Source organism: Vulpes lagopus, chromosome 19 (assembly GCF_018345385.1).
Source record: "Vulpes lagopus strain Blue_001 chromosome 19, ASM1834538v1, whole genome shotgun sequence".
NCBI lineage: Eukaryota > Metazoa > Chordata > Mammalia > Carnivora > Canidae > Vulpes > Vulpes lagopus.
The window spans coordinates 50,867,980-50,895,347 of NC_054842.1; the positions used below are offsets into that span (position 1 = coordinate 50,867,980).

General features: G+C 46.9%; 2 protein-coding genes across 4 annotated transcripts in view; one reads left to right on the top strand and one right to left on the bottom strand.

Moving 5' to 3' along the window:
• KCNAB1 (potassium voltage-gated channel subfamily A regulatory beta subunit 1) overlaps positions 1-11,538 on the top strand; it is a 340,450-nt gene extending 328,912 nt beyond the window's left edge. For all 3 annotated transcript variants that reach the window (XM_041734022.1, XM_041734025.1, XM_041734026.1), the window contains 3 exons: positions 2,410-2,530; positions 7,017-7,105; positions 9,779-11,538. In XM_041734022.1, the coding sequence (XP_041589956.1) occupies positions 2,410-2,530; positions 7,017-7,105; positions 9,779-9,868 (300 nt within the window). In that variant the 3' untranslated portion in view covers positions 9,869-11,538. The remainder of the gene's footprint in view (positions 1-2,409; positions 2,531-7,016; positions 7,106-9,778) is intronic.
• A 3,542-nt stretch (positions 11,539-15,080) lies between these two features.
• Positions 15,081-26,195, bottom strand: SSR3 (signal sequence receptor subunit 3). The gene is made up of 5 exons (XM_041734027.1): positions 25,994-26,195; positions 25,242-25,368; positions 20,596-20,694; positions 16,417-16,548; positions 15,081-15,353 (listed from the first exon to the last, which is right to left on the bottom strand). Exons 1-5 carry the CDS (start codon positions 26,124-26,126, stop codon positions 15,287-15,289), a joined length of 558 nt encoding a protein of 185 aa, XP_041589961.1. The 5' UTR covers positions 26,127-26,195; the 3' UTR covers positions 15,081-15,286.
• Positions 26,196-27,368: the final 1,173 nt, after the last annotated feature.

Below are 27,368 nucleotides of genomic sequence, written 5' to 3' on the forward strand. Positions count from 1 at the left end.
TACAGGGAAGGGGACAGTCCCCATCTTCACGGAGTAACTTGGGAACCGAACCTGTTAGAAACAGTGTGGAATTCACAAGCACCGTGGACCCTCACGGGACTGTCGGCAAAGTTGTCATGGAATAAGGAGGTGGCATCTGTGCTCAATCTGAAATACTGAAGAGATCTGTTTTTACCCCGTCGAGCGAGCCCTGGTTGCTTAGATTCCTCCTTCACTGCGGCTCGGTGGCAAGCACTGGTCAGGACGGGAGATGTTGAGATGAACAAACCCATCCCTGCCTTCCTCCATGTAGTTAGATCAACACGTGACCAAATCACTGCAGCAGTGGAGTAAGCGGCACAGGGGGGTTGGAAGAAAAAAAATCAGCTTTCAATTCATGGATTGCTGCCCAGTCAACAAGCTGGGTTTATTGTTGCACACAACCACACCCACCACCAATCCTCTTAGAAAAAACACTGGTTCACTTCCATATTTATATTTTAATTAAGCCTCATCTCCTCTCTGTGCTAACATTTCCCCACTTGTAAAGCAGTTAAAGCTATTTATTTCCAAAAACACTTTTGTTTCCTTTGGTATGAGGAAAGGCAGTATAAATACCATGCGTCTACTTTTTATAAATCCTAGCCTGCTTTTGTGTTCCAGTGATTAAAGCAACGAGATTTATAGTGTTGAGTGTAGCGAGAGAGACTCAGTAAATGAATGTTTGATGTTTGTGATCTTAGAAGTCTGCCTCTCAGTACGTCGTGTGTGTGCATGTGTGTAAATGCGTGTGCGCACACGCACGACTTGTAGCTCGATCCTAAGAGTGCAAAGGCATCCCACGGGATAAGGTCTCAGAACTGCAGTTTAGAAGTGATGAGTCACACCACCATTCCCTGTGTGTGTTGGGAATATTGAGAACGCTCCTCGTTACAATAAAAAATAATCATTTGGCTATTGGTTGTCAGCCTTTTCTTTTTTTTTCTTTTCCTTTGAATAACACTCAGGAAAGACTGGTTCCCTGAAAGGTGTTACGAAACTAAAGTGAGGGTTGGTGATGTTTTCCCACCGAGGACAGGGAGCGTAAGTTCAGGGGCTCTGGGCCCCAGCACACGGGTCTGCGCTCCAGGCCACCCCTCCTCCTGGGAGAAGCTGAGGTTTCCCGGAGCTGAGGCTGGGAAAGCTCTTGGCCAGCTCCCTAAGCAAAGTCTCAAGTGAGCAGCCCAGACCGTAAGCCTTTGAGATCTAGGAAGCAGGCGGAACTGGGGCAGCTTGCCATTTCTCTTTCACATCTGCAAAATCATTCCAAAAATCATAATAAAACATAATGCGGTTACCCTTTTCTTTGGAAATACTGTCTTAGGATGAAGAAAAAAATACTTAAAAACAAAAGCAGCCTTATTAAAATCGTGTGGGTGGCGTGTCTGTGATGATTGCTGCCTTTGGGAAGGTAAAGGTCTGTGGCAATCATTTTGCAAACACGACGGATCAAGTCCACATTGCCACACAATGGATGGTTTCTGGTATTTTCAGTAAAACAGACATTTTTACAAATATTCTTTACCTTTGGATGTTGCTTAGTGTTAGTTTTAAAAAGAGCATTCTACTGTCCCTCATTTCTTAATAAGAGCAGAACCTTCTGGAAAGCAAAGCACTGAGAACTCTGAAAAGATTTTTCTTCTTCTGTTTAGGAAATTAGCTCACTTTAGAGGCTACAGATCAGAGTCAGTCTCGTCTCAGAGGTTTTATAAAGGAGTTTCCCATTCTGGGTTTCCTTACCCTTTAAAGTTTCAGTCGCTACACAAAAGATAATACACATTTGGGATAGTCTTTATCCACTTTAAAATTTTAAAAGTGTACTTGGGCACCTATGAGTTACGCCTTGGCTGCTTCTAGGAAGGAGCGGAGAGAACTCACAATAATGCCAGGCTGTAAGAATAGAAGACTGGCAGGAAACACAAGGCAAGGAGAAAGATAGTTACAAAAGAACGCAAGATAATGGCTTTCTCTGGGCAGAAAGCTTGGCATCCAGTTTTCTTGATGAAAAGGAAACCTTACAGACCTTGGTGAAATGTCAGTGGTTTGGTTTTTTTTTCTACATTCTCAAATTGGGCTATTGCAGTAAGAGGCTTTCCTCCACTTAGACTACTTATCGTTGATTATATGTCAGGATTTTAATAACTTCCATGCATATGGATGGATTTGAATGGTGACTGTTCGTCAGAATCAGTCTGTCTCGAGCCAGTAAACAAGGAGTGAGAGCGTGGGGAACATTTCTATGCCTAAAAGCATAGGCGTCCAGTTGCCACCAGACATAAAGGTTAGGGAAGAAGGTTCAGGAATTTACCATTCTCCTCTTTCACAGACTTAACAATCTTTGCCTCAGACCCTGACCAGATATTAACATTTAAATGCTCTTCTTCTCCCTAGTGCTATCAGTGGCTGAAGGAAAGAATTGTAAGTGAAGAAGGCCGAAAACAGCAAAACAAGCTTAAAGACCTTGCCCCGATTGCTGAGCGTCTGGGATGCACACTACCTCAGCTAGCTGTCGGTAAGGTGACCTTACCGGGAGGGGAGGCTCTGCTAGGTCACGGGGAAGAGTTTTCACATCCCGATCATGATAAAGTATCTGGTCTAAGGGCAGACTGATCTCTAAAGCATAAGCATAACTCTCTAAAACAAAGTTTTCCGAGTTACCCAGAATTTTCTACATGCTAAAGCATTTCCTTCCTGCCTCTGTCCCTTGTAATACCGTTTAAATGAGAACAAGTCCGTGAAAACACACACATCCTCATGGTTTCAGGGGTGAATGCCCCTCAGTTGTGTATCCACTGTGACATCCATTTCTTCTGACTCAGTTTTCCATCCCTGTGGAAGCTAAGGGGGGCTGGTGAGAGGCCAGAGGCAGGGCTGGGTGTGCCCCGGGCCCAAGGCTACTGCCACATGGAAAACTGTCCTAGAGGAGCAGCTTCAACCTGCAACTTCTTGCGGGGCCGTGAAAAGTGCTCTTCCATCACTCTGGAATTGATGGGATGTCAGGGTCACTCACTTGGTTGAAAACCACATGAGCCAGTGTATAATGTGAACCACATATTTAATTTTAACTTTTCTAGTGGCCAAACTAAAAAATTAAAAAGGAAAATAGGTGAACTTAATCATGGATTTTATTTAACCGGTACGGTCAAAGCAGCATCATTTAACACATAATAACTTAAAAAGTTATCGAGATACTTTACATTCTTTTTTTCATAGTAAGTCTTCAAAATTGAGAATGTATTTTATACCTACAGCACATCTCAGTTCACATCTCCAGTAGCCACACGTGGCTTAGAGACCTTGCTCCGTAGTAGCACTCTATGCTCAAGGTCTTGTCTCCTTAATCATCAAACCAGTCCCTTGAGGTGCTATCACTCGCCCTACCTTACAGATGTTAAGGAAAAATTTGCAGTCATTATCTCCACCTTAGCAATGAAGAAACTGAAGGAGAAAAAAAAAATCCTTGGGGTAGCTATGAGAAAAGAAAAAAAAATGGGCGTAGATTCTAGAAAAAAATCCTCAAGGATTAAGAAACAGCAGGAACTGAGACTAATCCAATACAATGTGAAGTAAGGAGATAAAAAGCTCAAGTTCTATGAAAATAAAAAATGTAACAGAATATTTGTTAGATGTGGGATCCTTCTGTGGCTGGAAGGCAGGGAATGGCTGCAGCTAGAGACAGCCAGAAACGGGAGGCAGTTGGGTAGAATGTGGGGAGAAGGTACATATACAGGACTTGTTTTAGTCCTTTCTTTCAAAAAATGAAAAGTCAAAGAATGATGTGATTATTAGCATCCCTAGAGCTTTAACAAGCAGAGTAAAAAGTATTGGCCATTTGGCCATAAGCAAATTATTTAACCTATCAATTTTCTTATCTATAAAATGCATATAACACGGATCTTATGAATTTGTTAGGTAAAGGGAATTTATATATATATGTATATCAATATGCCATATATATACATGGCAAAGAGTAGATGCTCAATAAATGGTGACGATAATGATGATGTTTTTGCAAAAAAATGCTCAGACCTACAACTCCATTCCTAGCCATGGCGTGTAGTCAGAATGACGGGCAGAGAAACATCTATTCTTGAAATACAGTCAGTTGTAAATATGGTTTTAGGTGGTAACGTGACAGTGAGTTTTGAATTTAGCTCTGGAAGAGAACATTGTCTTTCTAAAGAGGAAATCTTGACCAGATTTAAACTTTCACTGGATGTTAGATATACATGAAAGACCCTCGTTACAGTTGGAGTTTAAGTTAAAACATGCTTCGATCCTCCCTTTCCTTCCTCTCTGCCTCCAGTTGTCTTGCTTGCCTTTTTTTTTTTCCTTTATGAACAAGTAGTTTTGCTTTTAAGCGCAGAACTCTCAAACCAAGAGGGAAATTATTTCCAGGCATATTACCTTTGATCTGCTAGCAGGGTGTAGGGGGAGAGGGCATCCTTTGTCAGGAAACAAACCACTTGAACCCAGCTGTAGGCTGGCTCCCATGCTGCACACCTGCACAGGGGCCAGCATTCACACTCGGCTCGTAGGCGTCCTGGATAGGACTGCTGGTAACACTGCTTTAGAAGTGAGGATCATCTGCATGTATTCTCCGTCACACTGGCCAGCTCTGTCCGGTGGGTCCCCCATGTCCTGCAGCCCATGGGTAAAACCGGCTGTTGCTCACATCAGGTAGTTTATGGGCAATGATTTTCTGAGTGCCCTGCTTTGACCTCAGAACTTAATACCAGAGCCAAGAGTTCTCCAAGTGCAAAGCAGGAAATAATGCAGCCAGGAAAAAATTTAAAAAAAGTCCTGGATCACTGGGCATTTTGCCTTTATAGAGTATTATTTTGCCCATGTGGAAAGATTTAGTGATTGACTCAAAAGGCCAGAACATGGTAACAGCATAACAGTATCTGTTGCAGGGTCTGAGCAGATGGGGGCAGAAGTAATGCTTGGGGACACCCATCAGCCATTCACACCTGTATTTATTCAACAAACACGTACTAAGCACCTACTATGTGCAGGTGCTGGACTGGGTGCCGAGCATCCATGTGCAAACAATGTATCTCACAGCCTGGTGGGCAAATCAAGAAAATAAAATAGATAACTTTAACGCAGTGTTGTAATAAAATAATTGAGAAGGGCACAGAGGTTCTGGAAGTTAAGCAAAATGTAGAGGTTCCCAACCCAGCCTGGGATTTAGGGAAGGGCTTTAGGAAGAGGCAGTGCCCATGAGGAGTCTCAAATGATGAGCAGGTATTAGTGAGGCAGAAGGACATTCCAGGCCAAGGGCACACTTGGGCCGAGGGCTTGAGGAGGAGAAAAACAGCATGAGGTTTGGGGATGGAAAGGATTTACCCACAGTTGGGTGCTGCTGAAGCCAAAGTTCAAGGCAGGGAGTGAGAAGCCACACAGCTGGGGGGACCGGCTGCCCAGCAAGTTTGCCAGGGTGAGGAGTGAGAGCTTCGTCTTCCACGACGACGACTTGTCAGGCACATGTGGAAGGCCTTTTAAGCAGGCGTGCATGGTCGGATTTGTATCTGGAAAGATTGTCGCTCAATGTAGGACAAGTATGGGGGGAAAGGAGGGAAAATCCTGTGAAGCGGAGGGCAGGGGTGGGGGGCAGACCAGCGGGGCAGGAGAGGGACAGTGAGGTGCCGCATGAGGACGGTGGGCAGTGAAACCGGAGCAGTCCTTCTCAGTGTGGTCCCACCTCACGTGATGGAATGCCATTTAGCGAAAAGGGAAGGATCTACTAATAAATGCTAATAACGTGGTAAACCTTGCAAACATGCTGAATGCCAAAAAAGATCCGTATTTTAGCTAGGATTCCATTCAAATTGTGTCCAGAATAAGATTTATAGGGGTACAAAGTAGGTTAGTGGTTTCCTGGACTTGGGGTAGAAATGGGACTAACTGTAAATGGTGATGGTTGCATATTTGACAAACTTAAAAAAATTATTGAATAATAAACCTTAAATGGGGAAATTTTACCTCAACAAAGTTGTTTTTAGAAAAAGCATGGTCCCTGGAAGCTTATCAGAAATGCAGATCCCCAGGCCCCAATCCAGCCCTTCTGAGTCGGAAACCCAAAGGTGGCACCGGTGACCGTTCTCAAGGCCTGCGGGTGGCTGAGGCATCGCCACCACGGAGAGCTACTGGGTCAGAGAAATACTGGGGGGAGTAATCTAGCAGCCGTGGCAGTCCGAGGGGCGCAGGCTGGAAAGGGCAGTTCCTAGGGGTAACACCCTGGTTTGGGGGTCAGGAGGCCAAGGTGCTTGGTGGTGCCACTAAATGAGTCTGGGAACGCCGGGCGGGCGGGCTTGGCAGTCAGGTAGGAGAGCAGCGGGGCCTGTGGGGCCTGTGGGGCCTGTGGGGCGCGGAGCGAGTCCGGCAGATGCAGATGGTGCGTCTAGGCCTCCCCAGAAACCTCCAGCTGCAGGCGGTGTCTGACACGGGGGGAGGCGCAGGGACCGGCCTCAGGGAGCTGCGGGACGGACAAAGTCGGGGCAGTAGCTGGACGACCGCGGAGGGTCGGCGGAGCCAGAATGGGGCGGACCTGCCGCGGAGGACAGAAGTGTAAGGAGCTTAACATTCGGCAAAGCGAGAAGCGACGGACGAGTCAAGTGCAGGAGAAGGGGCAGAAGCGGGAGCAGGGCAGGCTCCGGCCGCGGGTTACTGAGGGAGGCCCCGCGTGCTCGGCGCTGGAGGCCAGGGAACGAGGCCCCGGGCGGCGGGCCTGTGCGCAACAGGCGAGGGCCCGGGGCAGGGGCAGGGGCAGGGGCAGGGGCAGGGGCAGGGGCAGGGCGACGTGCCCGTGACAGGGCCCAGCCGCTGGGGAGCGCGCGCGCCCCCCGACCCCCGCCCCGGGCCCGCGGGGCCTGGAACCCGGCAGCGCCGCCGCCTCCTGCAAAACCTCAAACGCGAGGGGTCACGGGGCGTGTGGGCGGCGGGAGCAGGGCCTGGGCCCTGACGCCGTGTCCTTCCTTCTCCTTCCTTCGCAGCCTGGTGCCTGAGGAACGAGGGCGTGAGCTCCGTGCTCCTGGGCTCCTCCACCCCCGAGCAGCTCGTGGAGAACCTCGGCGCCATCCAGGCAAGTACCGCGCCCTCGGCCGCCCCGAGGCTGGTGTTCGGGGGGGGGGGGGGGGGGGGGCACAGGGCCTGTCGCCAGCATCCGGGAGCCCCCGCGGGCCGCGGCCTTCCCAAAGCTCTTGCCAGGGCGGTGTGGACCCGGCGGCTGGGTCCCCGGGCCTCCCCGGGCCTGCCCGCACGAGCCTGCCCGCCCCGTACAGCGCTCCCCGTGGGGCGCCCGCCGCAGCCCCCGCCCCCGCCCCCGCCACCCAGGGCGGGGCCGAGCACCTCCGGCCCGCAGCGGCCCGGCTCCCGGCTCCCGGCCCCGCTCCGCCGCCCCACAGCCCGCGGGGTCGCCTGGGGCATTGCCTGCCGCCCGGGGCTCCCCGAGCTCGCAGCGCTGTGCCCCGTGTCCCCCGCTTGGCCAGTTCCCGGCGGCTGCGCAGGGAACGTTTCCCACATTTTAAAGAGGAAACGGGCTCAGAATTGTGTGGGGCCCCCGGGGGCACATCTTCGTCCCAGCAGCCGCTTCGGAACCAGCCATCCCGCTCCTTCCCCGGCGGGTGAGAACTGGGGGGCGGGGGGGGGGGGGCCAGTGGCTGCCGCGACCTCCCCCGCCGCCCCCTGCTCTTGCCGCGGCCACGGCTGCGAAGGCCCGGCCCCCCCGCCCCCGCCCCCGCCCCCTCCCCGCGGGCGCGCTCCCTCGGGGCAGAACCACCCGCGTGCTCGCCCCGCAGCCCGCCCCGCAGCCCACGGTGCCACCGCTTCAGCTCCATGGAGTTCCCGAGCGGGAGGCGGGGGGCGCGCCGGGCCGGGGACGGGCGGGCGGCGCGGGTCACCGAGGCCCCCGCGATCCCGCCGCGTGCCGGGTGCCGGGTGCCGGGCAGCCGCGCCGTGGCCGCTCACGCTCGCGGGGCGGAGACGTGACCGACAGGACGGCGGTTCGAACCGCGAGGCCCGCCGCGTCTCTGTGCCAGGCCCGGGCTGCGTGTCCGGAGGCCCGAGCGGGAGCCCTGCGGGCCCGGGGACCAGGGGCTTGGCGTTTTCCAGAAACTGCCGGCCTGGGGCGGACGCAGCCCGTGTGCGGTGAGCACAGGGCACGGAGGCGGCGGGACGCAGAGCCCCGGGGCCCGACGGCTGCGGCGACCCTCGAGCACGGGCGGACGTGCTGCTGCCGGTGGGTCTCCAAGCCTGGGCCGGCCGCGGCGGCGGGGGCAGGTGCGGGGCCTCCGTGGGGGGCGGGGCGCCCGCGCAGGGGCACAGCCTGAGGCCCCCGCTCCCCCCCCGCCGGGGCCGGGCCGCTTGTGGATCTGCGCTGGAGGCGAGGGCCTGACACAGGCGCCCACGTAAGGGGGGGCGGCTTCGGGCACGCCGGCTGCTTAAAAACCCGGGTCCTACGACGCTGTATACACAGTTCTCGTGTTTGACTCAAGTAGTCTCGTGGTTTTTAATGTCTAACTCGGAAATTCACTTCGGCGTCCTGCAGGAAGAGTTTGCCCTCCTCGCGGGCTGACCCGCAGCTCCACTTGGTCGACGTGCGGCCCCGTGTGGGGCCCGGACGTTCCCCCTTAGGTGCGGAGAGGAAGGCGGTAGGCACGGGCAGGCCTCGGGCCTCGAGGCTCCGGAGTCGGGTCACCCGGCGTCACCCACCGCAGCGGGGGGCGGGGGGGCCGGAACCGCCGCCTGACGGGGCCAGTCCACCCGCGAACAGGCCTGCCGTCCCCGTCCAGGGGTGTAGCCTGTGCCCTTGATCCCCGTGCGCCCTCCGGCCGGGTCGCCGGGTCACCGCCGCGCTCCCGCCTGCACCAGCTGCGGCTGCAACAGGGTCTCTAAGCCGCTGCCCCTTTCCACCGCCTCCAGCTCAGCCCCGGGCTACCTCGGGGTGTCTGACGGGGTCACGCCCAGCCCCCAAGTCCCGAGCGGCGTCCCAGCTCCACACAGCGGCCCCGGCGGCCTTCCGTGCTGTCACCCCAACTGCTCCTCCCCGGGTCGTGGCCGCGGGCGCAGCGCCCCCCTCCCTGGTCCCCGGGCCGAGCGGCCCCCACCCGGGCCTCTCACCGGAAACGGCCTCTCGGTGCAGAGCAGCTTGTCAGGAGGGAGACGCCGCAAGGGGGACGCGTACCGGCTCCCAAGGACTTCGTATTAGAAAGACGTAGAGCATCTTAGTTCTCTGTAAGGACACACGGAGGGCGCTTTGTTTCGGAGACTTTATTCATGAGAGAGAGAGGGGCAGAGAGACAGGCAGAGGAGGAGCAGGCTCCACGCGCGGAGCCCGACGCGGGACTCGATCCCGGGGCTCCAGGATCACGCCCTGGGCTGAGGGCGGCACTAGACCGCTGCGCCCCCCCGGGCTGCCCTAAAACGGAGGTTTTGAAGACGCTGATTTCCTGTTTCTCTCCCCTGTGATGTGGCCATTAGAGAATCTGAAATCCCGGGGCTATTTGCGGGAGCCGCACTTACGTTCCGCCTTTACGCGGCTACGCAATACTTAGAAGCAGCAACTGTGAGCCAAGCCCTGTCCTCGCAGGGGCGCAGTGGAGAAAACAAGGTCCCTGAGCTCAAGGAGCTCGCGGGCGGGACGGGGCTTCCCTGGAGCTGCGGTTCGCACGGGTCCAAGACGGCTTCGCTCCGTCCTAAGCACAAGGAACAAACGATCAGGTACTAACCTTTCCCTTTGTGCTTCTCCTGCTCTCAGGTTCTCCCAAAGATGACATCACACGTGGTAAATGAAATCGATAACATATTGCGAAACAAGCCCTACGGCAAAAAGGACTACCGATCCTAAGTGCATGAGTCGTGGGACCTGCATGGGTAAGCCGCGGTCTGTCCGTACAGAACGGGGTCACTAGCTGGCCTTGAGTCACTTAGCAGCCTGCTGCTCAACCTCTAGTATTCCCGGATCCTGAGGTACCTGCTGTCGCTACCACTGTGCACCCGAGTTACGAGCACATCTGAAAACTCACAACCAAGAAAATCCATTCTATTTTCTTATCTTGGACTGGAGTCACCTAGTGTTGCACCTCATGCTTACGCCACAGAGAGTATGCGAGGGGGGAGGCCTGTCACCTTCAGGCACTTAGTGACTTGAAGGCTGTACAGATATGTTTTTTCAAATGCATAAAATCCGCAGATGCAACGTGGGTTGCATCAGAAAAGAAAGAGTAGGCTACGTTCGCTCAGAAGTCTTACTTGGGAGAATAAGCAGAAACAACTTCACTTTTTTTCTATTTCTACAGTAAAGAGTTGTTTCCCTTGTCCTTCAACAAAAATAAAATTCCAAGGTATGCTTTCATTACCTTTTAGAAATATTCACTGTTGTTTGGCCCGAAGAATGCCCTGTATTGTGATTTACCCGAAGTATCTAGTAGGATCCTATTAGCATCATGTCCATTCACACGTAAAGGTGGTGAAAGGATGGTGAAAGGACGAACACCACGTCTTTACCTTGACACATTATGCCTAATTTAGAAAAGGGAGGATCACACTGCTATGGAAGCTTAGCCTTGAACAAAATGTAATATATCTGCAATTGAAGTGTTCACTTTTGACTACATTTTATTAAAACCTGCTTTATACTTTGGACTGCTTGTAGGCACAGCTTCTGCAAGTTTAAATATTTGAGCTTTAAAAATAAATAGACACATGCTCAGTTTTGTAAGTAAACCTGTAAAATACTTACAAAGGCAAATGTTTGCTGTTTAATTAGCACTGGGACTTTATAATAGAAAACTGGTTTTTGAGGAGTTAACATGAAAGGGAATCACGGACTTTGTGAAAAATGCTGTCACTGCTCAGTATATGCTGGGTAAATGAACCTGCCTAGTAAAAAGCAAATGTTAGAAAATTTCCTGATTCTATAACCACATTATATGCACTAAACTAATGCATGAAAGTTCTCTGCATGGATGGGAGGGGCCTAGCCTCCTTGCACACAGACGCTGAGGGCTAACTCGTTCCTACCCTCATGAATATTCCACTTGAAAAAAACCTGAGAATATCTTGTGTGTACCTGTAAGGAGGGAAAACTCCGGGGGGGGGGGGGGGGGGTCCTATGTCTCTATTTGGATACCTGAGCATGTACAAGATTCTGATTTTTCTGGCTAGCAGTACCCCATAGAGAAGCCACTCTGAGATGTAAAGAATAGACTATCAGCTTAAAATGCTACTTTCTGTCACCATTTCTAAATACATATTTCATGACTAAATTCTAAATCTTAAAAGTGTAAGTGTGAAACACCAATAAATTTTTTTTTTGTTACTACTACCTGCATTTTAATAAGAAAACAGTTTGGTTTTTTTGCCCAGTAGTATCAGATTAATGATGGATCATCCTTCAGTTGTTCATTGTGTGTTAAACCAGTGAACCGCTGTCTGCGTAAATGAGCTCAAGTTGTCTAATTGGAACTGCAATTTAACTTATTTGCTTAGAGTAATAAACGCATTTTGTGCATTTAATCTGAGTTATCTGATCTTTCATTATAAAGGAATATATACATATACCTCCATGAAATAGGCAGGAAGAATCATTTGAATAAAAATTATTTTGGCAAGTAAGCAGCACTGAATGAAACCTATCAAAAGATTTTAGTGACCAAACTTTTTTCTCCTCTTATTAAGAAAATTATTAACTGCTAAAGATATCCTCTCTCACTGGGCTTTAAAAATACACTACACTGAGGCCAACGGGTTTCAGAAACCTTTTAAGAACACCTGCAGATTAAGGCCAAATGACAAACATCATTGCTTACCCATGGGAACAACTTTTTTTTTTTTAGCAGACAAATCATCTGCCATAGTAAACATACTAGATTAGAAACGTCAGTTACATCCTTAAGAAAAGTTTCCACCTACTCCCATTTTCTTTGCTGGAAAGAATTTCTTAGCAGGGAGCATACCCTTCCGAAGGGTAACCGGGGGAGCAGCCATCCACATAGATATCTTAGACGCTTGTGCGCCTGGCTTCCCGCTCTAAGAACTAGCTGCATCCTCATCAATAGTGTCCCATCTGTCATCAGGTGTCAGAGCTTCGCCTTCGCCAGCTTTGGGGCCACCACTCCTTGGCAAAGGGGAAACCAGGCCTAAACCCCAAGTTTTCAGTGTTCTAGTCCAGTGCTTTTTTTAAGGATGAATTTTATGAATTCTGGAGGTAATTTTTTTTTTTTTTACAGTAAAAAAAGAATCCAAATTCAGAATCAGTTAAGAGGCAAAGGCCAGAAAACAGATGCCACGAGAACTCATGAAAGCCCATGAGAAGTTAGTCTCTAAATGCATCCATGAAAATCTAAACCAACCGCTCAGAAACCCTCCTAATCTTCAGTTAATTATCCTACCTGGGAGTCCAAAGAGGTGGGAGATAATCCCCCAGAGCCCAAACGGTGTCTACGTCTCATTTACGTCTCCAGAAGCAGCAGGGACCAGCGCACACATGGAAAGCCCAGAACGCGGGTGGCAGGACAACGCAGCAGGCAGAGGGTGGCAGAAGCCGGACACGCTGCTCTGTAATAGAGCCACATCATGCCCGTCGCTGCCACACACACGTTCCCCAGTAATAAATGCACATCTACGTATGTGGGAAATTTAAATGGTAACGTCAAATAGTGTAATAAAGATGATGTACTTATTCACATGGCGCTCATAAACATGTCTAGGGAAAATACAAATTTTCAAAAGCAAAGTTTAAACATACTTAATAAACAAGACTTTTCACAAGGATTTTGGGTAGGACTCCAACCTCCGTATTTCAGTGAGCTTTAAACCTTGTAAGTTACTGTTTCCAAATTAGAATAATTAACCAAATAGGACAACCAGAAGATTTTTACTGGCTAAGAAGAATTTCAATCTAAGATTTTTATGAAGTTGAAAATAAGAAACTAAAAATAGGAAAATATAAAATAAGCCAACACTTTAAGCCTCTACTTATTAACACAAGGGGGGGCATTAGTTGCTTTTAAAACCCTTTTTACTTTACTGGTGTTGGATATAGGGTCTTTTTACGATATAAATTCAGCAGGTTTTTTTTTTTTTTTTTTTCCAGCAGGTTTTTAGTAACTAAATCAGATGCAGCACATCAAAATTCTATGTGCCACATAGCTTTGGGGATGGGGCAAGTTCTGGGGAAAAGTTCTACAATTTACTGGTAGAGTAGATCCTGAATGAAAATTGTAAATGTAAGTATATGCCTTATAAACTTACGCACAGAAATTCAACCGTAGGGAAGGCTAGAAACCATTAACCAGAACCAAAACGTGCTCTCGGTAAGATTCAGGACCAAAATCAAATTTTGCTTATTTGCTTTTCTACAAATTATTCAATTTCTGAATTCAAGAGACATTCTACTAAGAATATTAAACTGCTGCCCTCTTCACCACTCCATCTGGGGAACACTGTACCGTAGGAGCGGTGGCAGCTGCCCCCCTTCAACGCCGGCAGTGCCATCTAGTGGCCATGCTTTACCCGCAGTTAAAACAACAGCAACAACAAAAAAAACTCAAAAACACACTGGCCCAGCTCTGGTAACAATCAGGAGACCCTGACTGTTTTTCAAATAAGCAAATGCGTTTGGTACACACACCCCATGCCACTCAACTACCGACCGCTTATTCATCTACCAAGAAAAGTTAACACATAAAACCTCTCGTGTAGTACAATCCTTTGCAGTGACTCTCTTGCGATCTCCCCATTCATTTCATATTACCCAGTGATGGCACATGGATAATAATGCACCGAAGTAAATTGCAAACTTCTAGAAACAATGAGCAAATATAATCCTGAAATGAAGACAGTGATGATCTTAATCACTATGCAAGTGTGCCCTTGCCCGAGTCTCCCAAGTTCTTGGATGTGCCCTACCAAAAACACCCAACACCATAAAAGATCAATACAGATGAACACCTTTCTATAAAATTATAAACAAAACAGCAAGTATTTTTTACAACATTCACCTTAAATTTAGAAGTGGAAACTAAAGATTAAAGTTAAGATTAGGAATTAGGAATAGGATCTTCCTGTTGAAGTACTGTTTGTAGGAAATTACTGGATATGGTCAAAAGCTAACATGAATATGAACCTGTATTACCTCCATAACCCTTTCAATAATTCAAGCTAAAAAAGCTTCCCAAACTTCTTCACATCACGGCATGCACCAGAAAATAATTATCTTTGCAAACACTGGTTAAAAATGCCAGAGCATGCTCTTGGCTGGACCCCAGGGGCTGAGGAGGTTAATATGAAGTTTTGTGCACGATCAATAGGAACCTGTGGACCAAAGGGTCAAATTTATGAAAGTCCTGATGGAAAAAATGCTGCACTAGATGCTGCGTAAGCACTAAAACCGCTGCAATTCCTTAGAGAGTTCATAGAATTCTGGAACTAAGATTACAAAACATTACTTTGATCTTTTACACATCAATATTCAGGAAGGAGGTTCCCTACTGAACATTCCTCTAGTGGTATGAGACCGTGGTCAAGGAAAACAATGACTCCAGTCTCTTAAAACAGGTCAAACCAACATGGTAAGGTTGAGCTGACCTCCCTGGCCACCCAAGGCCACAGCTATACAGCTGAACAGTATGTGCCTTAACCCCACAGGACAACTCTCCTAATGCCTGGCCGCTATTTTTAGATTAGTACCCTAGCTGCCTTTCTTCTGTAAAACAAAAACAGAACTTTTGCACCAGTTTCTTTTCCCCAAATTGGACACCTTGTTTTTAACTGTGAGTTATTTCAAATCACAAATTCAAGTGACTCGTAAACATGAGGCTGTTCAATCCCCAAGGGGGAAAGGATTCATTCTGATATTTATGATTCAAAAAAAGTTATAATATTGTGGTTAGAACACAAAGAACCACTTACTAACTTCTTGCTATTATAAATAATAACAGCTCAGTCCAGGTTACTGTGACCTCTGACAGATCAAGGAAACAAGTTATTTTCTCCTCTTGTGATTACAGCACATTACGAGACTTTTTACCTTTTAATAAATGTCCTGGACTCTGAAATTTCCTTTCAATTCATTTAATTTCAACAATCTGTCAAAAAAGAGCCAATAAACAAATACTGAATTACATTTTGTTGGGTTTTTCAAACCCTCCAACTGCAGACTATAAAAACATCTTGTGTGTCTCTCATTCTGACCACCCTGTTACTTTTCCATATACCACAGGCCACCCATAGATACAAAGCCAGGGGCCAAAGCCGGTACAGTCTACTTGGAGCCAGTAGACAGAAGGGCGATGAGGCCTGATGAAGCACTTATGGACAAAATATAGTTCCTGTAAAAATTTAATGTTAAGGAAATATTAAAAGCCCAAGAAGTAGTTCAACAAAATAAAAAGATTTTGCCCATCTCTTTGGAATGCACTATTTTCCTCCTGACACTATAAAACGACAATGACGTGCAGTCCCATTGTCTGCAAATGCAATTTACAAGACAGAAGGCTATAAAGAATGAAGAACATTAGCAGAAAATGTGTTCCAATTTTAAAAAGGAAACACTTGCAAGAGAACCTAGAATACATGATCACAAAGAAGACATGTGAATTCCATTTAACCTAAGAGAGAAGACTTTGTCAAGAAGGAACTTCTCCAACTTATCTCCGTCCCCCTTCTCCGCTCCCCCACCTAAGAGCAAAGGAAAAATAAGTTTCCCCTGTCCCTCAGTGTTTTAGCTACAAGTTGCCCAGGAAAAGCAGAGGCTCTGAAAGTTCACAGCCACTCTCAGCCTCAGAACTGGACTGTTGGGGCAAACCACTCTAGTGTTCCCAGAAGATACAAGTTGAAGGAGCTTGCTGTATTATAGAACATCTCCACCTGTTAAAAGTCTGGCTGCATATCCCTACCTAACACCTTTAATGAATTACGTAAAAAGAGAAGACTGATTCTTGCCCAAAAGCTCAATTTAAGAGCAGCCTGAAACACTGTTAAGATATCATGAAACCTGCCTATTTAACTGCACCGGCTACCCACCCAATTCCAAAGCCCCAAAATATCAGCAGACACGTGCTTATGGCAGGAGCTATCAAAGATGGCAACTTTGCTTTTGATTCTTGGAACTTATTTCCAAGCAGGTATACAGAATCATATATGTAGGACTGCTTTGTAATAGTTATTATTTATCATGAAGTTGTACTTTGTAAACTTCAAAGAACTTTAAATCAAGCCCAAAGCCCCTCTTTTACATGTCCACAAACTTGCCTAGGGTCACAGTGCTATTTATTTAGTGCACTGATTCCCTAGGCAGTTTTTCTTCATAGTAAAATATTTAGATAAATCAAAACCAAAACAAACTACTGCTTCTAGACTTCGAAAAATGCTAATGAACCTTTAAAAGGATACACCGTTGGGTTGAAGTTCTTCAATATAAAGAAGGAGGCAACAATGACCAAGACCAGGAATAGGGTGTTGTTATAGAAGATGGAAAATGTTGTAGCTTCATAATCAGCAACTTCATTCTTCTTCCACAAAATTCTGTACACAAACAAATCAAGTTTACAAAAATATTATAGAATATTTTAAATACCACATGGCTCTAGTTTACTATATAAAGTGAGTTTTTCCTTAAGTATTCTGGGCAGAATGTGGTTTTTTGTTTTGTTTTGAAGATTTTACTTATTCATGAGACACAGGCAGAGGGAGAAGCAGGCTCCACGCAGGGAGCCCGACGTGGGATTTGATCCTAGGAGTCCAGGATCACGCCCTGGGACGAAGGCAGGCGCTAAACCACTGAGCCACCCAGGGATCCCCACAGAATGTGTTTTTACTATTAAATTTAACCAGCATTTTTCCTGCTGAAAAAGATATTTTACTCTATTGATAAAAATAGCTGCTCGGTATATTACCTTTTCTCCCAGGCAGTCAGGGCTTTGGAGGAAGGGACAGATTAATTGCAATTGGCTTGGTTTCACCAGTGGCCTAAAAAGACATCGTTCTCTAGGTCCTCACCTAAAAAAACCTCCGCAATCAGTAGCCAGATGAAGCTTTCCTGGCTATTTGCTGGCTTGAGATGCTCAATAGCCTACAGATTTCAGCCTTCAATATTACACCTGAAGACAATCCCAAGGACTAAAAACCAGCCATGGCTCACAGAAGCAGACTTGTCTGCAATTATCTTTAGCCACTTTACATAATTCAAAGAGTGTGCTTCATCATTAAGAGGATTTTTTAACTTTGTAAAACCCATTTACTTTTTCTTTTATCCATTTTACTCCTTATGTTTTATTAACTGACTAAAACTTTATCAACTTTTTCTTTTACCTCTTCACACAGGCAGCAGGAAGTCCCAAGATGCCTATGAATCGGGTAGCCTTTACTCCATTTGGTTAATTAACTTTGTAAAGCAGTTTTTAAAAGAGTAGGTTGTGACCCATTAGTGGGACATGAAATCAACTGGGTGGATTCAATGCTCAGAGAAAATAAATGAGTGGATTGAGACTAGCACTTTTTAAATAGAAAAATATTGAGTGTGTCATCCACAGCAGGATAATTATTGTTTTGTGCAACATTTGCATGTGTGCAAGTTTGAGTGTATTTGGTTGAAAGGTAAAGTATTTCACTGTGGATTATTATCAAAAAGGTTGAAAGCCATCACCACTGATGCTTTGTCCTTCCCCAAAGATACACACCCTGGGGCTAGATAATCCCCTCCACCAAGCTGAAGGACAGCACTATGGCTAATGTCACTGGCAGCTCCTACACGTTATTTACCAAATGTTCTAATCCAAAGTCAACAAGCCTGACTAAAAGGAGCTAAATGAAATGAACTTATCTTCATCACAAGAAGTCTGTGATCTCTAATATACTCCAAGTTTGGGAGAAGTAAAAGATACATTAAATGCAATCATCAACTATAAAACAGCTCCTGATTTCAGAGAAGTTTAATTGTAAATTTAAAAATATGTGACTTGGGGGCAGCCCGGGGTGGCTCAGCGGTTTAGCTTCTGCCTTTGGCCCAGGGTGTGATCCTGGAGTCCCGGGATTGAGTCCCATTATCGGGCTCCCTGCATGGAGCCTGCTTCTCCCTCTGCCTGTGTCTCTACCTCTGTCTCTCTCCGTGTTTCTCATGAATAACTAAATAAAATCTTTAGAAATATATAGGTATACGTGACTTGGAATTGGAGGAATTATACTGCTAGGAAACACTCAGAACAAGTGCCTCTGTTCTTAAGACTGGTGGTTTTTGTGAAACAGTAACAGCACAAACTTCTGAAGACAACAGAAATTTTATAATCTTCTGACACTGCATTTTATGTATCCACAAAACCTACACTACATTCTCCTTTGAAATACTGATCCAGCCAATGGCAAAGATACTTCCTTTCCAATTCCAACCCTGAACCACCAGTACTGACTACCTGAATACCATCCTGAGGATTCTGAGACACATCCCAGGGTCAAGAACAAGCACCAGAACAAATCAGGCACATCTGCAGCGGACGGAGACCCATTTGCCACCTCTGCTGTAATTCATTAACCTAAAACCTATAGAGCTGTAACAATCATTTTGAAATTGCATACTGTGATGTATACTCCAATTTAAGAACCACTTGTAATTCAGTAAAAAGATTTCTAAAGTGTCCTAGATTCTGTAACCTCTATTGCCATGCAAAAATTTACAATCAGGAAGCTTTGTAGCCAGACCTCACTAAAGCTGCTGAGAAAAGGCATTCACCATCAGTATTTGAACACTGTACCCTTCACAGAGCGCCTGACTGGCTAACGTCAGTAGAGCATGCAACTCTTGATCTCCAGGTCATGAGTTCGAGCCCCACACTGGGTATAGAAAATACTTAAAATCTTAAAAAAAAAAAAAAAGTCCTATCCTTCAGTTTTTATGAAGGATCCACAGAAGATAACGATTTCTAAAATGTTTTAGTGCCTTTTCAAAACCACTGTAGAAAACATCGTTTGTTAAGTCACTCAGTGTCCCTTAAATAGGGATCCACTTGACAAAATCCTTCCAAAGATTCCGTGCCAGGAAAGTTTCTCTTCAGAAGGACTTACATGTTGCTTCTCATCAGACAACGAAAGTGTAAGACCTCAGATGCTTCCCCTGACACTTGGAAGCTCAGAGCTAAGTTCAATGCTCAACTGCTGCAACTAACCCTGAGGTTCTTGTCCACCCAACTTTTCTTACTTTTAAAGGTTTCTGATATTTCAAAACTGTACTTTCTTTCATATGAACTTTAATATTACAAGTCTCCATAAAGTCTTTCTGGAGCAAAGTGGGTTAAAAATTCCATTTTACAAAGCACTTCGTAGATACCAGAACTTAAGATCTACGAGGGACGCCTGGGTGGCTCAGCAGTTGAGCGTCCCTTTGGCTCTCAGTGTGATCCTAGTCCTGGGATCAAGTCCCAAATCAGGCTCCCTGCAGGGAGCCTGCTTCTCCCTCTATCTCTCATGAGTAAATAAAATCTTTAAAAAAAAAATTGTAACTTTTTTGCAGATTACAGGTGAATTCATTAAAAGATATATTTTCAACAAAAACTCTTGGATTGGGGTGCCTGGGTGGCTCAGCGGATGAGCATCTATCTGCCTTTGGCTCAGGGCATGACGCCGGGATCCCGGGATAGAGTCCCGCATTGGGCTCCCCGTAGGGAGTCTGCTTCTCCCTCTCCCTCCCAGCCCCTCTCCCCTCCCTGGCCCCCTCTCCCCTCCCAGTCTCTCTCCCTCATGAATAAATGAAATCTTTAAAAAAAAAAAAAAAGTCCATGAAAACAACCTCAACTAGTGACTGTATTAAACCCATGTAACAGCTTAAGCACAAGTTTATCCTCATTCAGAGACTTCTGCTACTCAGATATTAGACTATTAAGCCTTCTAAGAGCTGTGGGCAGGAAAACCTGAGGGGTAAGGGCTGACAAATGTGGCAGAGATTTGGGCAACAGGGCAGAAACCAAGTTGTTTTCTTTTTCCCAACCAACGCAGATAATGAAGAACTGGCTGTCCCTAGGGAAGCTCAGGAATGGAAATACCACCACCTAAAAATGCTAACACCAACACAATGCAAACTCTCCAGACCCAGAGGGGTGAGGTGGCTTGCTCAAGGTCGCATAGCTAGCTATCAAGTGGCAGAACCAACCCTGGATACAGCTCTGTAGGCTGTGCTCTAACCTCCAGGAGAGCAGTTGGGAGGACAAGCTCTGGAGCCACACCGCCCACATTCTTGCCCGCGTTCTTACCGTGGATCAATCGCACACTAATTTGTGCCCTTGGGCAAGTTACCCAAGGTTTCTGTACCTCAGTTTCCTCAGATATAAAATGGAAATAACAGCCCTACCTCATAGAACTCTTTAAAGAAACAAATGAACGGTGTATAACACAAAGAAAAGCATCTGGTAGTGGTAAAAACTCAGAATGCCAGTGATTGTTATTCCCATTACTACGTCTTCTGCAATATCAGCATTTAATCTCAGGCAATTCCATTATCCACATTCTTTAGGCAGAAACCAAAAATTTAATTTTTCTACAAAGTATCCCCTTTTCTGATTATCACCAACACTTTAGAAGTCAAACCTTTCATCTTTTTCCTTTCGAGACATCTTTCTGTTATCAGCTTCAGAAAGTTTTCGAGTCACTTCTTTGGAAACAGCATCCTCCCTCTTCTGTGCTACTCTGGAGGAAAAAAAAAAAGGGGGTAAGAAAAAAGGTTTCCACATGCTCCAGGAATGAACATCACACTATCTGAAACACTCTGTACTCATAGTTTGTACTAGCAAGTATATATTTTACATTTCAAGAAATAATCTTGACAAAATTCCAAGTTTATTATACTGTAATAGCCAAAAGAGAGTTCAAGAGCTTCCAAGTTAACAGTTTATCAGTTATAGGTTTTGATTTTTTTTTTGAAAGGAATAATTTTCCAAAGTTTAGGTATTTAGTATGGAAATAGGTCAAATGCTTTTAGCATAATTTAGTTATAAATCATTGTAACTCCATTTTGTGTTAGCCTATTTATATTTGTTCAAAAAATAAATTTGATTAGGCACTGGCAAATAATACAGGATTTCAATTCCAGTAAATAAAAGTACACTAGGCTTAAAAAACAAAAGGGAATTAACAAAAAGGAATATGTAACATTAAATTAATACTTTCAGTACCACTACAAAGAACAATTTCATTAAAAAGAAATACCACAAAGTCAGGGATCAACCATACCACTTTTAACTAAATGAACCACAGATTGTACCAATATGGAATCAGCCAGAAAAGGCTAAAAGTGTTATTCAAGATATCAGATCAAAATCTTCAGTGATGAGCCAAATTTTAAAAAACTATATTCAACAGAATATCTAGAAGATGAATTTTATCAGGTGAGATTGCTAGTGAAAGAATAAAATTTAACCTAAGACAAAATATAAAAAAACCTCCCAAAGTTCATGACATTTAAATTTAACAAGGTGTATTTTTCGTAATATAGAAGAAACTGGTTAGCCATAATTATAGAATAAAAATAATTGATATAAGCAAAAGCTAACCACCTACACAGTTCTACTATGAAAATGTTCAACACAGATTGAGATCTGTCAAAAGCAGTTCTTTCTGTGGGACACAGAAATCTGTTCACTCTATGTTCAATTAATTAATCCCTCATTACTAAGCTATATTTAGTTCTGGTTAGTATACCAAGGAAAGGTACGGAGAAATCAGGATGGACTCCTGAAAAGAAAGCCCAAGATTATCCAAGGCAATAGTTTTCAGCCTTTCTTTAACCACAAGAGCTTCTACAATGCCAATTAAACACAAATTCCCAGAGATCCAATTTCATCTGATTCATTTTATTATGGAAAAGTTCTGTTCTTAAAGGGCAGACTCTCATCCTGGAACCTCTCTAGCCAACCAGGCACTCAATATGTTTCTTGAACTGCACACAAGACCAGTTTTTTCTAAGAAAGGCCAGTTGATAAGAAATTAATGTCACTTACGGAAGAAACCATTCTGAGCTGAACAGAGGGAAAAGAGATACACACACACATACACATCATCATCATCATCAGGATACTAGGACATAGGACTAAACTATGTTCTTAAGAGTTGACTATCTCCTAGTGTCTTAAAGGACAACTAGTCAATCATCTGTTCACAAGACAAATTTTCCTGAAGAGATCAAACCATAATAACTAGTTCATTTCTCTCCTAGATCTAAAATTGTATCTTCACCTAACAGAAGCATAACCACCTGTTAGGTTTATGACAACTCAGGAAGTCCTACCCTCTGTTTTAGGACTCTTAGAAAGTAAGTCTCACTCAATGCTCAATGCTCTAGGACAAGGCAAAGGTCATTCTGGTGGCCCAGCACTCAACCATCTGAGATAACCCACAAAAATCAACTGGTTTTTTTTCTGTTAATTTTTTTTTTTACATATTTTGGAATTCTTCCAGAATAAAAAAGAAAATTACTATTTAATTTCTTGAAAAAAAAAAAACCGTATTTGCAAACATTTTTTTTTGTCATGCCACTTTAAATTCCTACAGGCTCTCACGCCCCCAATCTGACACGGCACATAAACATTTATTATGTGCCAGACACTACACTTAACATGTCACTCGTATTATTTAATCCTTACCATCTACGAGGTACCACTAGTATCCCCATTTAAAGCTCAGGAATCTGATGGCTAAAGAGATGAAATGTGTGCCCAAGGCTATACATTTTTTTTTCTTAAAGATTTTGTTTACTTGAGAGAAAGAATGAGCTGAGCGAGGAGCCAAGGGAGAAGGAGACTCCCCACCGAGCAGGGATCATGACCTATGCCAAAGGCAGCCTCTTAAAACCTACTAAGCCACCCAGGCGCTCCCCAAGGCTCTACATTTAAGAAAAGCAGAGCTGAGATCCGAATCCAGACTGTCAACACATAAGCCATCTTTCTTCTACTAGTAACATCTACCCATACTCTGCAACTTCCTGGGTCTTTGAGCTTTAACACACCTTGTAAATCCGGAGGGGCTTCAATAGGAGTGGCATTCTTTAACATTAAATCAAAACTATAATTAAAAAATAATTCCACTATGAGAGAACCTGCTAAATCAGTAATCAAAATTTTACTCAACTAAATGTACCATTAACTGGTATAAGGAACAAACGACATGGCAGTGGCCCTCAAGAAGCCTAGAATAGACATGAGAAAGTATAAAAAACATAATTTCAGAGGTGCCCAAGTGGCTCAGTCAGTTTAATATCTGCCCTGGGCTCAAGTCCTAATCCCTGGGTCCTGGGATCACGCTCCCTGCTGAGCACGAAGCCTGCTTCTCCCTATGCCTCTACCCCTGCCCCCGCAACCTGTGTTCTCTCTGGCTCTGCTAGCTTGAATAAACTTTTTAAAAGAACCCCCCTCCAAAACAATTTTTTTAAATAAAATAGAAACCCCAAAAAACATAATTTTCTATTAAATTTATATTTAATTCCAAAAAGGTAAATGAAAAATATTACACAGGACAAGTTAAAAAAAAAACACCCAGTCTTGAAAGGAGAGAGTTCCGAGGATATCACAAAGGGTGGGTAACACAAGGTCCTGTGAGGGCTTTGCTACCCACAGATGGCCACACTGCACAAGAAAGCCCAGGACGGCTGGAACCAGAATGCTGTTGGTGAAGAGGGCTGCCAAGCATAAAGACAACAAGATGACCACTCTGCTGTCTAGCAGAAAGGCAGTCACACAAACCTGACTTCCTATGGGTCCAAGACAACAGAGAAGATGCTAAGTGGCTAAGGCCACTTTCAGCCACTGAGGCCATTTCTGGCCTTCATACAATAAATCCCTATTAACTGAGATCATCTCAACATGTTTTTTTTTTTTAAGTTTATTTGAGAGAGAGCAAGCGAGCATACCTCTGCGCACAAACAGGGGAAAGGGCTGAGGGAGAGACTATGCAAGCAGACTCCACTGAGTGTAGAGCTTGATGCAGGGCTTGATCACAGGACCCTGAGGTCATGACCTTGGCAGAAACCAAGAGTCGGATACTTAACCAACTAAGCCACCCAGGCTCTCCCATAACATGTTTCTATTCCTTGTGACCACACAAAAAGCCCAACACAGAAACAACAGACTTAGAAAGGATTTATACAATGTGTGTTCTTAAAAAATATATAATCTTTTACATTTATACACACTTCTAAGAAAAAAAATGTAATTAGCATAGAAAATCAGAGTTAAAAAAAAAAAGTTAAAAACCTTTCATGGGGGGATCCCTGGGTAGCTCAGTGGTTTGGCGCCTGCCTTTGGCCCAGGGCGCGATCCTGGAGTCCCCGGATCAAGTTCCGCATCAGGCTCCCGGCATGGAGCCTGCTTCTCCCTCCTCCTGTGTCTCTACCTCTATCATAAATTATTAAAAAAAAAAAAAAAAAAAAAAAAAACTTTCATGCCCGAAAAACGGTGGAGAACAAGAATCATACTTTGCAGAGTTTCTGATAAATCCTGTGATTGAGGCCAGTGCCCAAGTGTTGTGATTTCACCCTCGAATCCTACTTCTCTAAATGTCAGAAGTGCTGTCTCTGAGTCAGTTAACAATTTTTTTTTAAAAAAAGATTTATTCATGACAGACACAGAGAGAGAGAGAGAGAGAGAGAGAGAGAAAGAGAGAGAGAGGGGCAAAGACCCAGGCAGAGGCAGAAGCAGGCTCCACCCTGGGAGCCAGACGGGGGATTTGATCCTGGGACTCCAGGATCCTGCCCTGGGCCAAAGGCAGGCGCCAAACCACTGAGCCACCCAGGGATCCCCTCTTTTTTTTTCTTTTTAAAGATAGATAGACTGATGATAGATTTTTTTTTTTTATTTTTTATTTATTGATTGAGAGAGAGGGAGAGAGAGAGAGAGAGAAAAGCAGGCTCCACACAGGGAGCCTGATGTGGGACTCGATCCCGGGTCTCTAGAATCAGGCCCTGGACCCAAGGCCGCACTAAACCGCTGGGCCACCAAGGCCACCCAATAACTTTTCATAGCATTAATATGCCTACATATCGGGCAGCCCGGGTGGCTCAGCGGTTTGGCGTCACCTTCAGCCCAGGGCATTATCTTGGAGGCCCCCGATCGAGTCCCACGCGGGCTCCCTGCGTGGAGCCTGCTTCTCCCTCTGCCTGTGTCTTTCTGTCTCTCGTAGGTAAATAAAATCTTTAAAAAAAGTGCACCATGTAATACATACGTTCACTTGAGAAACATACTTACTTGTGTTTGAGAACAAATTTCACGTTTTTGTATGCGAAAGCCACCAGGTAAGTGCTTACGAGGGTCATCACACTGTAGAGCACGGCCGACTGAATGAGATCCATATGCCATATTCGCCAGTACAGCCCTGCATCAGGCCCGGGTGGGGGGTGGGGGACAGACAGGAGGAGACCGTTAGCACCCAGCTAGAGGCCCGACCCAGCGTAGCCTGCAAAGTCCAGCCCGGGGAGAGGATCCGGCCCAGCACCTAGGAGGCTCAAGTCCTGGCCGCGCACCTGGCCGGCTCGGGAGCCGTGAGGCGCACCACCTCGCCACCCCCATCCCCATCATCCCCACCCCGCGGCGCAGGCGAGACGTCGGCCCCCGGGAGGAGAGCGGGTCCGGGACGCCCCGCCCCCGCGGCCCCGCGCTGACGTGGCCGCCCCCCGCCCCGCCGACGTGCCGCGGGGGCCTGCGCGGTTCTCCACGCGAGCGACAAGCAGGCCTGCCCCGTTGGCCCGAGCGTGGGGCCGAGCCCGTTCGAGCGCCGGCGCCCAGCGCGGCCCTGCAGCTCCGCTTCCACGTCAGGTCGAGGGGTCCGGCTCCGGTTCATTAGCTTCCCCGCGGTCGGTAAGGCACGTGCGTAGAGCCCGTCACGGCGGACGGCTGTGGGGGGCCCCGACGGCCCGACGGCCCGGAGCCAGCGAACCTCCCGCCCGCCGCCCGCCGCCCGGCCGGGCCCCGCCACGTCCCCGCCCCGCCCCGGCGCTCACAGATGGGGATGGCGGACACGATGAAGGCGTTCCCGAAGAAGAGCGCGGAGGACTTGGCCGACAGGTTGCGGCTGAAGTCCTGCAGGAGCAGGTCCTCCTCGGACTGCTGCTTGGAGCCGCCCTTGGGAGCCATGGCGGAGCGGCGCGGGGAGCCTGCGGGCCGGGCGGGCCGGACGCCTCTAGCACCGCCCCCGCGGCCGCCGTACCCGCGAGCGACCCGTCAGCGCCACGCGCGGAGGCGGGACTCGGCGCGGCGCGGGAGCAGGCTCGCCCAGGATTGGCCGCCGCTCCCTACGCGCCGCGGCCTGATTGGGCAAGCCGGCCACACTTCCGGTTCCCGGCCCGCCTCTAGCAGCCGGCTTCCGGAGGGCGGGGCTTTCTGGTGTCAGGCAGGCCTTTTTTTTTTTTTAAACAAAAACTTTATTGACATCCCACTTCTCAGGGCCCATCACGCTTCCCAGGTGGACGGAATTCCCAAGTCGGAAGGCGCCATGGCCTCGGGTCCGAGCCGGCCGTTCAGGAGGCCTGCGGGGAGCGCCCTGGGGCACTGGGGGAGGAAGGGGAGGAGGGTGGTGGTGTAGCTAAACCCGCGTTCAGTCCCTTCTCCTTCACTCCCATCATCTCCTCACGCAGCCTCAGAAGCCTGGACGGGCACCTCCGGCGGAGAGCCTGAGGGGAGCGCGGCAGAGCTGGTCTGGGGCGTCTACGTTTTCACGGAAAAGGCGGCACTTGAGCTTCTGAGGAGCAACAAGATAATACACTTACAAATCACAACTTTATTCCTTTTTTTTTAAAGATTTTCTGTATTCATGAGAGACACAGAGAGACACAGATCGAGTCCCGACGCGGGACTCGATCCCGGGACCCCGGGGTCGCGCCCTGGGCCGAAGGCGGCGCTGAACCGCCGAGCCACCTGGGCCGCCCACAACTTTATTACTTTATCCCAACGCGATCTCTACAGGAAGGCGGACTCCACAGCCCTGCTAAGTAAGACCTAAAACTAAGTAAAGAACATGGTGGCTAGGCAGGCCTCCTCTAAAGCTCAGAAAATTGAGTAGGCCTGTTAGAACCACCACAGACCATTTTTAACTCGTTGCATTATCACTTTTTCTTTAAAAAAAAAAAAAAAAAAACTCAACCAGGGGCCCCTAGGTGGCTCAGTCGGTTAAGGGCCTGCCTTCTGCTCAGGTCATGACCCCAGGGTCTAGGATGGAGCCCAACCAGGGGCTCCCTGCTCAGCAGCGGGCCTGTTTCTCCCTCTGGCCCTCCATCTGCTTGTGCTGTGGACTCGCTCTGTCTTAAATACATAAACAACTAATCTTAAAAAAATACTTCCATCAGAGCAAAAACTTCTTTCCTCTACATTACTGGCAGG

Excerpts from the sequence above, each read along its gene's own strand:
- SSR3 (XM_041734027.1), bottom strand. The coding sequence starts at position 26,126 with ATGGCTCCCAAGGGCGGCTCCAAGCAGCAGTCCGAGGAGGACCTGCTC. Across the intron at positions 25,369-25,993 it reads CGTGTCCGCCATCCCCATCT|GGCTGTACTGGCGAATATGG; the intron begins GTGAGCGCCGGG and ends GGCCTGATGCAG. Across the intron at positions 15,354-16,416 it reads AAGAACTTCAACCCAACGGT|GAACTATATTTTGTCCATAA; the intron begins GTATCCTTTTAA and ends AAATTTTTACAG.